Source organism: Pygocentrus nattereri, chromosome 22 (genome assembly GCF_015220715.1).
Source record: "Pygocentrus nattereri isolate fPygNat1 chromosome 22, fPygNat1.pri, whole genome shotgun sequence".
NCBI classification, from domain to species: domain Eukaryota; kingdom Metazoa; phylum Chordata; class Actinopteri; order Characiformes; family Serrasalmidae; genus Pygocentrus; species Pygocentrus nattereri.
The window spans coordinates 1704686-1719560 of NC_051232.1; the positions used below are offsets into that span (position 1 = coordinate 1704686).

At 42.1% G+C, this 14875-nt stretch overlaps 1 protein-coding gene across 4 annotated transcripts in view; it reads left to right on the top strand.

The window, feature by feature from the left end:
- LOC108415153 overlaps positions 1-14875 on the top strand; it is a 103642-nt gene that overhangs the window by 64599 nt on the left and 24168 nt on the right. For all 4 annotated transcript variants that reach the window (XM_037532757.1, XM_037532756.1, XM_037532758.1 and 1 more), the window contains one exon: positions 1209-1691. In XM_037532757.1, coding sequence (XP_037388654.1) covers positions 1209-1691 — 483 coding nt within the window. The remainder of the gene's footprint in view (positions 1-1208; positions 1692-14875) is intronic.

A 14875-nucleotide genomic window follows, 5' to 3' on the forward strand; every position in this document is an offset into this window, starting at 1 on the left:
TAACTGACAATAACCCCTTAGGTTATCTTCAAAGTGCCAAACTTGGGGATACAGAGCAGCGCTGGGCATACTAGCGCATGATACTTCTCCCTTATTCTGTGGGATTTTCCCCTGCTGTTAGGTCCGGCCTCAGCCAGAGAGCGTCCTCGGTGGGTGTTTCACTTCTCCTCCCCTCGCCGCAGTCCGCTGCTCATCCTGTTCGTGATGCCAAATTGTGGTGGAAATCGTGACAAAAAATGAATTTGAGCCTCTGAGTCTTTATCAAAGTGAGTAACAGGTTTATTAAAAAGCCAACATGACAAAAAATGGATTCTCTCTCCCTTTCCTATATCTTTCCTAGCTGTGTGTTGTGCTTCTTATACCCTTCTGTCATTCCCCCGCCCTTACGTTCCTTTCATGGCAGTAAGCATTAGTCAGCATTATTCTCAATTGTACACCATTCTCTTACATGTTTATCTTATACGACCTGTTTACAGCGAGCAGCCAAGCAAAACATCCAGAATCGACCCGTAGCCTTGTGGCTAGGCGCCACTGCCTTGCCGCCTCTATCTTCACACTCTGCTTCTGTTCTCATAGCGAGGTCGCTTCCACTTATCTCCTGAGAGGCAAAACAATCCCGCTACCTCTCGGCATTTAGAATAATCCTTAAGCATAATAGCTCAAAAGGCATATTTCAACACTATTAAATACAAGGGGAAATTAGCTTGTTGAACTCCCGTAATACTTAAATACTTTTCCATTTAGTACAACAGACGGGGGCTCAATAGACATGAGATGTTGGGTGGAGGGAAAGTCCAGTTTGAGTGATCACCTCAGGTTTTTCAGCTGCAGTGAGCCCATGTTCTGGTTCATGGTTTTGTGTGCCAGTCCTCAGAATCTGACTGGGTTTGTATAGTTTGTTTTTCCCTGGTTTAGGTTTTTGTGTTTGTCATCACAGTGGATCACTTTGCTGATAATATTTATGTTTGTGGTAAATACACGATCTATGAACATCTGGTTACACTATGGCAAACACAACTGATTTAAAATGAACCAGCTGGAACCTTAAGGGACTTAATAACGTAGGTTCTTTCATAATTTGTCACAACTTTTTTTAGATCTAAATGTTCAGAAAATATTCAGATGCATGGGTATAAAAGGTGTTTCTGTCGTCGTGTTTTATGATCAATGTTTTCTACACTAACTGCTGTTTACTCTTTTTCTTGTAGAATTTCTTCTCAGTCGTACATCAGCAACGGCATCCAGATGTTTCTGTGTTTGTTGATTAAAGCAGCAGAGAGTGAGAGACAAACAGGAGAGAAGACCCTGGAGCTGTTAACATCAGTGTGCACTTACAGCTCCTTTCCTTATGGAGATACTCACAGCTCCATTTCTTATGTATACAGTCACAGCTCTTTTCCTTATGGATCCACTCAAAGCTCTAAACAGAGTGAGTTTCTGCTGGATCTGTTCTCACATGTGAAGAACTATGAGACTCAGACAGGCAGGAATGTTCTTCCAGCATTACAGCCAGTTTACCAGTTGGCTCCTGCAGTCTGGATCATAAACCTCTCAGAGAGAAAGAGCTCCCTCTTCCTAGAAGTGCTGAAACTCCAAACAGTGAAGACACCAGTAGAGCTGACAGGCTGGTCAGATGAAGAGAGTGAAGTGAGGAGTTTCCTTCAGTGTCTGCCCTACATCTCCCAGCTGAGGTGAGTGTGAGGTCTTTCTGTAATGTCTGTTAAAGATCATCACTGTTGATGTTATGCTGTGAAATATACAGTCATACTCAAAAGTTTTCACACCCCTGATCAAAGTGCATGTTTTATAGTTTTTCTATGTGAAAGTAAGTTACACATCCTCTACCCAGAACACACTTCTGCACATTTTAATGCACAATTACTGTTTATTACCTGAATTTAAAGTATTAAAAAACATAACAAATTGCCTGTACAAAGGTTATGGCAGATTTATTTTTTTATGTTTTATTACAATATTTTAACCTCAGTAAATATATATAACACTAAAATTAGCATGAAATGTCATATCTAAGTTTATTCCCTGAGAAAAATGAAAGTAGAAGCGCTTTTTACATGAGCATGTGCTGTTTGTCCTGATTATAAAACCATATTTCAGCTTTTCAGCTGTTTTTTTCACCAGTGTACTTGAACTTTTACTGAAATAAGGAACTTGTGTAATTCTACCATCTCTAATTACAGTGTGACGCTGTGTTTGGTTGATGTGTTTAGCACTTAATATTGTAATAATTACCCAGTAATGTAATAATTTCAGACATGTAAGACAAATGTGGCGCTTAACTGAGTCAAAAATGTAATTAGTGCCTAATAATGTAATAGAATGTTATTGTAATAATGTTTTTACCAGTAATGTAATACCTTAATACGGTATTGGGAATGTTTTACCTCCTCAGGTTAATCATTTATAATAACATATTACATTACTGGGAATTTATTATATGGGTGACAGTTTATTTTGAGTCGTGATTTTTAGATGAAAAACACTTAAAAGCCTCTCAGTAATAAATCAACATCATATCAGTGATGTAGCAGCAGTGAAGTGTCTGAATACATTCAGTAGATTATTAAAGTTTTACTGTTATATTTCCAGTTTGGTCATTTTAATACAGTTTTACTTTATTGGGAGTTTATTATATTTATGAGTTGACCATATTTTTTAAATGGATGATGTAATACTGTTGTCTGGTGATGTAACACCGTGTTTATTTTCAGTCCACATTCTACAGTTTGTGCATTAGACCTGAGAATATTGTCACTGTACTTTCAGCTTGTAGCAGAGTTCAGCTGTTCTGTATCTTCTTAAGAATTCTGCCCTTCATACAGCTTAACATTACTGACCCTACATGCACACTGCCAGGGAAAAGACACTGAGGCAGCCGGAAGTCATTATATTTCAGTAGAGGCAGCGATGCTAATATAAACGCTTCCTGAGGCAGATGTAGGTCAGGATCAAGTATTAATAATAAGAGTTTAATTGTTTAGTCTGTTAAACATTCCTGGACAGCTGGAATAATGAAATACAGAGATAAATTTACAAATCCTGCTTCTGGAAAAGTTGGACCATTCAGTAAAATGCAATAAAACAATGATCTTTTATTTTTATATTAATTAAATATTTTATTTTTATTATTTATTCATTCGTTCTTCTGAAACTTTATTTAAACTACAAAAGTACAAAGAAATTCCTTTTTAAAGTTTTGGTTGACCAACTTGATTATTTTTATAAATATAAACAAAATATGAATTTAATGCCTGCATCATGCTCAACAAAGTTGGGACGGGACAAAATGAATATGAAGAGTTTATAGAATATTCAAATTACACGGTTTTGAAAGATTTCGCTATGAGCAGCTGAACTGGTAACAGGTGAAGGCGTGGTCATTTGGTATATAAGGAGCTTCCACCAAAGGATCAGTGTTTATAAGCATCGCATTGTGAGAGAACTGTCCACCAGTTTAAAAGAGCATTTCTCCACGTGGCCTCTCGACGCAGATGGCAGCACAGAAAGCTGCCCCCTGAAAATAGAATCAGTGACCATCACCCCTTCATTTTCAGCAGTGAGAACAGTTTATCGAGCATTAGGAATCAAAGTTTCAATGCCTACTCGAGAAACCCGAAAGCCTCAGCGCCTCAAAGATCCGCCACCATCGCAGCTGCTAAAGGTAGCAGGAAAACGCCTTTGTTACCAGGCCACCTGAAGATACAGCGGCCATATCAGGAGCGGTCACTGGTGAGCCAACACTGGCTTTTCTTGCTTCCACACAGAACATTGAGTAGGATACAGAAGAAATGAAGGCTACAGTGTTGAGAGTACGCTGTGCGCTTTGTTTGCTGCCGCTTCTTGCTGGATCTTCTTCTATTTTTTTTTTTTCTTTTTTCTCTTTTTTCTCTTTTCTGTCTGTTATACTTTGCTGGACTTTACCTCGACTGCTCTGGATTTGGGTTTTCTCTGGACACCTGTCTTGATCCGCTGCTGCAGCATTGCTTGCGCTGTGATGACATTCCTGGCTTTTTGGTTGCACCGGCAGTTTCATCGACCGTTGTTGCTGGCTGCGAGCCTGCCTGCACGACCTGCACATTCCTAACTTTTGGTTGCACCGGCAATTTCATCGGCTATTGCTGCTAGCTGCGAGCCTGCCTGCACGAACCGCCCCTGTGGCTCTGATGTCGAGCGGGCGGCTAAATGGGCTTGCGGTGTGTTTACTTTTGCCTTTCCTCGGATTATCATTTTTTGATTGGGCGATGGAGGAATTAACTGGTACTCCGAGCCTTTATCCTATATACTCATACTCCAGCGAGGACTTACGAAGGCTGCGTTCTTTCCATCGGCTTGATGCTCCCACTTACAATCTTTGCTGCTCTATCAGCATCTCTAGACGACCCCGATATATACATCGTGGCTGTAAACGTCAGACTTATCCAGCACCTCAGGCACTGTGTATCAATCATCCCGCAGTACGGATTACTGATCGTTGCTTTAGGCGACGCCCTGGAAGAGCGCATCAGGTTTCTACTGGAAGTCCCTCGTTCTACACCATCGCATCAGTCTGCTCCTTCGATCTCGGCACAGCGTCTATCTAACTTGGTGCTACTGAACTGTCGCTCGCTCACAGATAAGGCTGCATTAATCAATGACCTTATCGACCAGCATCAGTTGGATCTATTCTTTTTAACTGAATCGTGGCAGGTACCGGGTGACTTTTCTTACCTGAATGCTGCTTCTCCCCCTAATTTTAATTATCTGGCCTCACCTAGAAAAATAGGTAGAGGTGGGGGACTGGCGGTTTTATTCAGGGACAATTTTGAATTGACTTTGGGCAACCCACAAGATGTTTCCTCTTTTGAAGTCATGGTTCTCAAGGCTCCTGGGTGTATCTTCTTAATGATTTACCGCCCCCCGAAGAGTTCTCTGACTGAATTTTTGTCAGAATTTGGGGAGATCTTGGCGTTTGCCAGTTCACTCTCCTCTTCCATCATTGTTCTTGGCGATGTTAATATCCACCTTGACTCTAACTCTTCTGCCTCTTCAGAATTCCTGTCATTGGTAAGCTGTTTTGATCTAACTCAACACGTTGACTTTCCGACTCATAAGAAGGGTCATATTCTGGACATAATCTGTTCTACGGGTGGGATTATTACTAATATAACTGGACATTGTGTTGGTGTGTCTGACCATAAACTAATCAATGCCTCTTTCTCTCCACCTGTTCCTAAACCTCACTCAAAATCTGTACTTACTTATCGTAATGTTAAGGTTATTGATTGTCCTTCTCTGTTGGCCTCTTTGGAAACGTTTAATTTTGCCCATTTTAGTTCAATGCAATCCACTGATGATGCTGTATCATTCTATAACTGTACTCTACGTGCTTGTCTTGACACCTTGGCACCGATGAAAACTAGATCTGTGCCTTCTACTCATAGATCGCCTTGGTTTACTCCTGCTCTCCGCAATATGAAAACAGCTGGAAGACGTCTAGAACGTCTTTTTACGAAATCCGGGTTGCAGGTTCACTATCTAGCTTACACTGATAATCTGGCCTCATACAAAGTAGCACTAAACAATGCTCATGCATCATACTACGCGGATGTTTTCAGTGCTGCTGGTCAGAATCCCAAGCTTCTGTTTTCAGTGGTAAATAAGCTTCTGCGACCCCCATCAACTCCAAATACTGCCTCAACTGTTCTATGTAATGCCTTTCTGAAATTCTACGGTAGCAAGGTGTCAACCATCTATAAAGACCTGTTGAATACCCCTGCTGACTGCCATGGGCCTATCGTTTTCTCTCCAACTCTGTCACTTTCTTTTTCAAATTTCTCTCTGACTGACTCAACTTCTATTGTCAATATTATAGCTAACTCTAAGACTTCATCCTCTCGACTGGACCCTGTTCCTACCCATCTTCTTCAACGCTGTGTCTCTATCTTTTCCGAACCAATATGCCACTTGGTTAATCTTTCACTCACTTCTGGATATGTTCCTGTGTCTTTAAAAACAGCAGCTGTCACACCTATTATTAAGAAACCTGACTCAGATCTAACCATTTTTAGCAATTACAGGCCTATTTCAAATCTCCCATTCATCTCTAAAGTTCTAGAAAAGGTTGTGGCTTCCCAGCTGCTTGATTTTTTGAGCACTAATGATTTATATGAAAAATTTCAATCTGGTTTTCGTTTGCATCATAGCACCGAGACTGCTCTTCTCTGTGTCCTAAATGACCTTCTCCTTTCCGCGGATACAGGTTGCATCTCCATTCTTTTGCTTCTTGATCTCACTGCTGCTTTCGACACAGTAAATCACAATGTTCTTTTAACTAGGCTCACTGAGATTGGTCTCTCTGGAACCGTACTATCCTGGTTCCACTCGTATCTGACTAACAGGCTTCAGTTTATTTCACTTGGGAACCATACGTCTGACACAGTGCCCATTGAATATGGTGTCCCTCAGGGTTTCGTCCTTGGTCCCCTCCTTTTTATAATCTATATTCTCCCCCTCGGTTATATTTTTCGTAGTCACAATTTACATTTTCATTGCTATGCTGATGATGCTCAGATCTATCTCAGCTTCAAACCAGCAGCACTGTTTCCCCCACCCCAGTTAAATAGATGTCTTATTGACCTGAACTCCTGGCTTAGGGCAAATTTTCTTTCTTTAAATGCACACAAAACCAAGTTTATAGTTACTGGCTCCAAGTCCACTGTTAACGCTCTCAAAAATCTTGCTGTCACTGTAAATGATATTACAATCACTCCATCTGTCACTGTCCGAAACCTAGGTGTTCTTTTTGACCCTTCTTTGTCTTTTGAACCGCACATCAAGTCTCTGTCTAGGTCGGCATTTTTCCACCTTCGCAATATTTCACGTATCCATCCTTTACTGTCCCCGGCTGCAGCTGAGTCTCTGGTCCATGCTTTTGTTACTTCTCGCCTGGACTATTGTAACTCATTACTCTATGGGCTCCCCGCTAAGTCACTTAGGTTGTTACAAATAGTGCAAAATTCTGCAGCACGGATTCTCACATACACTAAAAAATCTGAGCACATTACTCCTGTTCTTCAGAGACTTCATTGGCTGCCCATTACTTTACGTATTCACTTTAAAATTTTACTTCTCACATTCAAGGCACTTCATGGCCTGGCTCCTGCTTACTTACTCGACCTTCTAATACCCTACAAGCCCACTCGTAACCTCAGGTCTTCGGAAGCAGGCCTTCTAGTGGTCCCTAGGTTCAGGCTCAGCTCTATGGGTGGTCGTTCCTTCAGTGTTGCGGCCCCCTTGCTCTGGAACTCTCTGCCTCTCTCTCTTCGCTTAGCTTGTTGAACTGCCGTATAGACGAGGCTGAAGAGGGCTAGAGAGCAGTGCTCACACATCCAGACCAAAAATTTAAGCTGTCCAAGAGGAAATGTGGAAACTGATGGACCAAACTGATGACTGGGATAACAGAGGGTGACGTTGTAATGTCAGAATTTTGGGTGTACCAGAGTCAAAAGAGGGAGATGATATGATTGTTTCTGCAACGGGAGATTCCAGCAATGATGAAGCACCAGTTTCCGACCCTGGAGATTCAGTGAACTCATCATATTCCCAACGACCCGCCGAGACGAGACCAGAGCGAGGAGAATCACTTCATGGATCAGAGTGTCATTCAAGCAGATCAAGATCGATTTGAGGAGTAAAGATGTGGAATACACACTCCGTTTTCCTCCCACTCTGGAGATTAAACACTACGGAGCACATCACTGATTCAGGAAGATGATCACCAAAGAAGTCTACACTGAAGGTTTCCTGACTTCTGATTCTCTCATTTCCCCCTTTGATTCTCCTTAATGGAGAATCACAAAATTATGTTATGACTACAAGTATGGAATATATGTACAATAAGAAGTCAAAAACAAATCAAACAAGAAAGACGGATGCAGGTCAGGGAGCTTGGATGAATTGCTTCTGCATGATGGAACGTCAGGTCTTCTGTGGGCATGCGTGTGCAATCCCATGCATTTGAACCATAGATCATGGTCATGATCATGCACAGTGTTTGGATTTGTGATGTATTCATGTTGTCCTGGTGAACTTGACAGCGTCTGTTGCTTGGTAGGTCGTCCCCAAGGTCTCATCCTCGTCTCCAATCAGCTGCGCAGATTTTCTTGAGATGCACGTTTCTTGAAGAGTCAACAAGGCATCTAGAAGTCCATGCAGTGTTCTGAGTGGATGGGGACACCGTCTCCGCTGTGTGGTTCTATAGAATACACAAAAGGAACATGCGCAGTGAACTGTTCATCAGCAAAATTTGAAGATTTTCATTCAGTGATTGTCATGCAGCTCCCCACTATCTGTCCCTCAGAAAAGGCTGTTATGGTGATACACAGTGTTGTGGAGTCTTCACCTCAAGGGTAACCCCCATGATAATAGAAATCATAGTTCTTCCTTGAGGCTCTGTACATCACCCACCTCCTCTTTTACTGGCCCTTAATCTCATTTTTGAGGAGCAGGCACAACCTTACAATGAGAAACATGAATCCATGTTTTCTTTCCTTCACATTTCACTGCTGAGTTAGTAATCAAAAGAACCTGATATGGGCCATCCCATCTGGGTTCTAGAGATTGTTTGTCATGTTTCCTCACCATGACCCATTGACCTGGAATTATTGTATGGCCACCTTCAGCTGGTTTGCTCCAAGCGCTATTGACCTGACTCTGAGCTGCCTGTACTGCTTGTGTTAGTGTTTGGCAATAATTAAGAAGTGCATCTGACAGTAAATGCACATCTGCTTTGCGGAGATCAGTCACCCCTGGAACCAGCATTGGTCTACCTGTCACAACTTCATAAGGACTAAGCCCAACCGTTTTGTTGCTAGTTGCCCTTATACTGCAAAGTACCGCTGGCAAGGCTGCAGTCCATTTGACACCCTGACTGTGGAGTTTAGTCAGTCGTTCCTTGATGACACGGTTTACACGCTCTACCTGTCCTGAAGCTTGTGGTCTGTATGGACAGTGAAGTTTCCAGTTCACCTTCAGGAGTTTACAGACAGCCTGCACTACCTGTCCAGTGAAGTGAGTGCCTTGATCTGACTCAATTTGCTCAGGAAGACCCCACCTAGGAATAAAATCCTGCACTAACATTTTAGCAGTGTGTGCAGCAGTGCCCTTGGAAGTTGGATAACATTCAATCCAGCAAGAAAATTTATCCACTATGACCAAAACATCTTGTTTTCCCTCGCATTTAGGCAGTGTGATGTAATCTACCTGTAAATGGCGAAATGGACCTGGAGGCGCTACTGTCTTAATAGCTGGACTGCGCATCTGAGGAACAACATTGACTTGGTTACAAGCAACACAATTTTGAACAACTGCTTTAGCCTGTTCCCTGAACTTAGGATTCCACCAGGAATGTGAAAACTGATTTACCATCTTTTCCACTCCAATGTGACCTAAAGAATGTATCTGTGTAGCTAAGTAAGGGAGTAGTGACTCAGGTGCAACTAATTTTCCCCCTTTGGTCCAGACACCATCTGGAGCAATTTTTGCACCCGAGTCCAGCCATGTCCAGAGTTCCCAGTTTGGGGAATCGGACTGTAGCTTGTGAATAGAAGAAATGTCATTGGTATTACACTCTGTATTAGTGAGGGATGCAATACTAGCTGGTGGTAAAAAACATCTACAATTCTATTGCCTTGTGCTTCAAAAGAATTACCACCTGTGTGCGCTTTGACTTTCACGACGGCTAGATCTGCGGGTAACTTGACAGCTTTCAAAAGACCATGTACTAAGTCAGCATTTTTAACTGGAGTGCCAGCAGCTGTGAAAAAAACTCTATGACTCCACAGATGTGCAAAGTCATGCACAACGCCGAAGGTATATCTTGAATCAGTAAAAATTGTGGCAGATTTACCTGATGCAAGTTTACATGCTTCAGTTAGGACCACCAACTCAGCCTGCTGGGCTGAGTAGGAAGGAGGAAGACTACCACTGGCCAAAGTTTGAAGACTGTCAGTCACCGCCCATCCAGATCTACGCTGACCATCAGTGTAAGTTGAGGAACCATCAGTAAAAAGAATCAAATCTGGATTATCAAGAGGGACATCTTTAACAACAGGATGAGAACTGGATAATTCAATGCAATCATGATCACCCCCTTCCTCATAAGCATCAGTGAATGAGGACATCATAAAGGAGGAAGGGTTGTTCATTGGTGCGTTCTGAATCACCACATTAGGAGCTGTCAAAACAGCAAGCCAGTTGCCCCATCTAGAAGCTGTCACTGACAACACGCGGCCATTATTGAGTAAGGCTGACACAGAATGAGGACATTTGACTGTGACTATTTGCTCTAGCGTCCGTGGCGCAAATGCTAACAGTGCCAGATATGTAGCCTGTACTGCTCTTAAACATGGACCCATACCATGAGCCACTGTGTCTAATTTAGCTGAATGATAAGCTACTGGACGCTGCATACCACCATGTTCCTGAGTCAGACAGGACGTCATAAAACCACAATCTTCATGCACAAAGACAGTGAAAGGCTTGTTTGGATCACAAAGGCCAAGAGCTGGTGCAGAAATCAAGGCTGATTTCAACTTTGCAAAAGCAGTGGTTGTGTTATCTGTGTGTACAAGAGGGTCATGTTGTCCAGGTTTACCTTTAAGCAGATCGTATAGTGGTTGTGAAATCGCAGCATAATAATCTATCCAAGGTACTGTGGTTGGCAACGACAGTGCATTAATTGCTGAGCTTCTAGCAGGCAAAATTCCTCTAGAACCCTGGGTAACCCATTGCCCCAAATATTGTACACCAGGACAACACAACTGAGCTTTGTCACGACTGGCCTTGTGTCCCTTGCTAACCAAAAATTCAAGAAGCACCTTCAAGTCTTTGTCATGCGTTTCCTCAGTCTCACTACTCAACAAGATATCATCAACATACTGAATAACAACAGAGGACTGCAAAATGTGCTCAGCCTGGGAGAGGTGTTTTCTGAGTGCTTGATGGTAAATAGTTGGACTGTTATGAAAACCCTGAGGCAGCCATGTCCATTGGTATTGCACATCCCCCACAGTGAAAGCAAGCCAAGGCTGGCTTTGTGATGCTAATGGAACAGACCAAAAACCATTAGCCATATCAACCACAGAAAAAACACTGTGTGTTGTAGGGATACCGTCAAAGATGGTGGATGGGTCAGCCGAGTTAGCTTGTCAATATGCTGATTAGCTACCCTATAATCTACTGTTAGCCGCCAAGTTCCATTAGCTTTGCGAACTGGCCATACAGGACGAATCAGCATTAATAGACAAAGAACAGTTCAATTTTCTCAGAAAATCCATCCCAAGAATATTCTCAACCTTTCCCACCCAAAATTGCCATGAAATGGTTTTAGGTCCTAGATTAACATCTATGGGTGTAGATAAAGTTAAGGATATTCCGGCATTACCCAGTCCCTCAGCAGTGATGTGTCTGTCTGTTAATGCTGCTCCTAAAGATGCACAAACATATCAGAAAGTGTAGTAACCTGAGCCCCTGTGACGTTGACACCTCTGTATATCCCTGCACTGCCTTGATTAACATAGAGAATTGGTCATGTGAAAGACCCTGGAAAGACTTCCCTATTGTATCATCCTGCGGAAATCCCTCAGAGGATCTTCCAGCAGTGTTTTCCCTCATCTTTGGATACCTTCTAGAATTGTCTGCCTGTTTCTTATGACAATCCCTTGCAAAATGACCAGTGCTATGACACTCATTTTTCTGGTTAGTGACCCTGTGATTGGGACTTGAGTTGAAGCCTTTGTCTGTTAGGACATGTACAGACGCTGAAACATGGCTTGGCTCCAGATCAAGATCCAATCTGTCCAGTTCACTTTTAAGCTCACGCCATTTAACCTTACGCCAGTTTGGAACAGCTGTCACTAGAGCCTGTCTAAGGTCTGGTCGCAGTGAGTCGACCAGTTGTCCAAAGTGTGGACCCTCAGTGGTGCAATCAATACTATCGTTGTTGTAAGTATCAATGCCACAATGACGAAGAAAAACTCTTTCAAACCGGTCACAATATTCTGCAGCTGATTCTCCTTTTCTCTGTTTACAGTTACTTATCTGCCCCCAATCAGTGGTCTTACGACATTTGTGGCTAATCCACTCTTTGAAAGCTTCCCACCCTTTATTAATGTCTTGGCCATTATCACCCAAACCATCTAACACTTTATTGGCAAGCTTCCTGCTATCAGTAATGTTAAGAACTTGGCTTGCTATTGCCACAGCGTCATTAGGATGCAATGAATAAAGGTTTTTCTTTTTTTCAATAAGGTCAATGAAGTCAAGGCCCATTACCCTTGGATGTTTAAATTCCTTGGACAGTCTATCCAATGTGGCGGCAACCAAAGGAATGTGGACAATCTGTACCCTTGTTTCCTTGACTTCACCACCCCTATTGAGGATCTCAGCAGATCTGATTGTTACAGGTCTCATTTGAAATACTTTACTCTGAGTAGATTCAGAATCTTCATCAGAGAGTGAGCAGAATGCGCCCATGTCCGAGTACAGCCCAAGCAACATTGGAGGATTTTCATCCTCTGTGTTGCATGGCTGACCTGGTTGACCGTGGCACTTAGGTTTGCAGTTAGCATGTAACTGTTCAACCTCAGTCAGTGATTGTTGAAGCTTTTTGCATGTTCTTTGGGCATTCAGTGAAGCTGTTTTGTGCTTTTTACTTTCAGTAGTCAACTCTAGGATCTTCCCCTCAGCCTCTGCTAGCTTATCCTCCATATGCCTAAGTTTATACCCCCAGTATTGTTCTAGCACAAAAAGACATTCCTTCACAGAATCATGCTTAATCCCATAGCCCAAAGCTGTTTTGCATTCTGTAGGAGACCACAATCTATCAGTAGGAAAACCTTTGGAAGAAAAGTACTCTGACCTTTTTTTCTTATTAACATGTTTTTTGACTATGTTCTCCATTACCATTTCAAATTCAGAGTCAGTCCACTGCGGCATTTCAGTCCCACCCCTAACTAGTGTGCTCTTTTTATAGTTAAGAGGTTTCCAGGAATCTTTAACATTTTTCTGAGCATTTTGGCCTTTGGAAATCATGGTGAGGTGACTAGTGACGAGACAATCAACTAAACAAACAAACAAACAAGTATACTTCCCTTGAAACAAAGGGTATAACAGCCACAAAAAACACTAGGTTTCTTTATCGGTGACAACAGGTAAAACTTCCCTTGAAACAAAGGGTATAACAGCCACAAAAAACACTAGGTTTCTTTATCGGTGACAACAGGTAAAACTTCCCTTGAAACAAAGGGTATAACAGCCACAAAAAACACTAGGTTTCTTTATCAGTGACAACAGGTAAAACTTCCCTTGAAACAAAGGGTATAACAGCCACAAAAAACACTAGGTTTCTTTATCAGTGACAACAGGTAAAACTTCCCTTGAAACAAAGGGTATAACAGCCACAAAAAATACTAGGTTTCTTTACCAGTGACAACAAATAAACTTTACTGACTTCTCCGTGTTATAAAACCAGAATTTCTCTTTGGTTCGAAATGGCGTTTACTCACCAAGCAGGTTTCAGTATGCCACCCGGGTCACGGCACCAAGTTGTTAGAAATTCAGCTTTCAGGAATCAGAAGTCAGGAGACCTTCAGCGTAGACTTGATTTTATTGACACACAGGAAATGTGGGCACAGCTTAGTGGATCGCAGTCATTCTATCACAGCCAGTCTGATTAGGGATATTTTAGGAAAACCTTATAAACACTGGAAGTTGTGGGAGGAGGATAAAGGTGCGGAAAAGGAGTTTTAGGGGGGGGTAAGCGAGGGGGATGAGGGTGATAAGAAGGGGGGGTTAAGCAAGGGTATGCGAGGGGGATGAGGGTGATAAGAAGAGGGGGTTAAGCAGGGGGATGATGATTACCCTATCAAAAGGACAGAGGTGCCGACTCCCTGCAAGGATGGCGAACATCAACACTCCTTGATGGTTGCCACCCTGGAGGGTTATTGTGTGACCTTATGGTCAGCAATCAAAGGGCCAAACCAACAATGCAGGGAGTTGACCACCTTAGATCAGCAGATAGAAGCTTAATTTCTCTCAAGGCTGACTTTAGTATACAATCTACAGAGTAAATTAAGAGCTGCTGACTGCTCCCTTTTGCTGTCTGAAGCCTGGTAGCCTGCACTGGTACATGTCAGTGAAGCCTGTATTTATCTACTTATTTATGTATTTATTTATTTTCGCTTCTCACTTATTGGAATTAGAAGAGTTTTGGATTTTTCTCAAACAAATCAGGTTGTGATAGTCCTCATCCAGTGCAGGCTGACAAAGACTACACTTAATTACTTTTCCATTTAATACGACAGACGGGGGCTCAATAGACATGAGATGTTGGGTGGAGGGAAAGTCCAGTTTGAGTGATCACCTCAGGTTTTTCAGCTGCAGTGAGCCCATGTTCTGGTTCATGGTTTTGTGTGCCAGTCCTCAGAATCTGACTGGGTTTGTATAGTTTGTTTTTCTCTGGTTTAGGTTTTTGTGTTTGTCATCACAGTGGATTACTTTGCTGATAATATTTATGTTTGAGGTAAATACACGATCTATGAACATCTGGTTACACTATGGCAAACACAACTGATTTAAAATGAACCAGCTGGAACCTTAAGGGACTTAATAACGTCATTAAGAAAAGAAAATCCTGGCGTATTTAAAATCATCTTATTTAGGTTGATGCCTAAATAAGAAAGAATCTTTAAAGCTGAGATGCTCATTGGTGGGAAAAGTATTTTCAAGCCCAGAGACCGGAAAAAGCAGAGGGGTTCTTATTTTGATAAATAAGTGAATTCAAGTGTTTTAGTGAAACGGAGGTTCTTTCATAATTTGT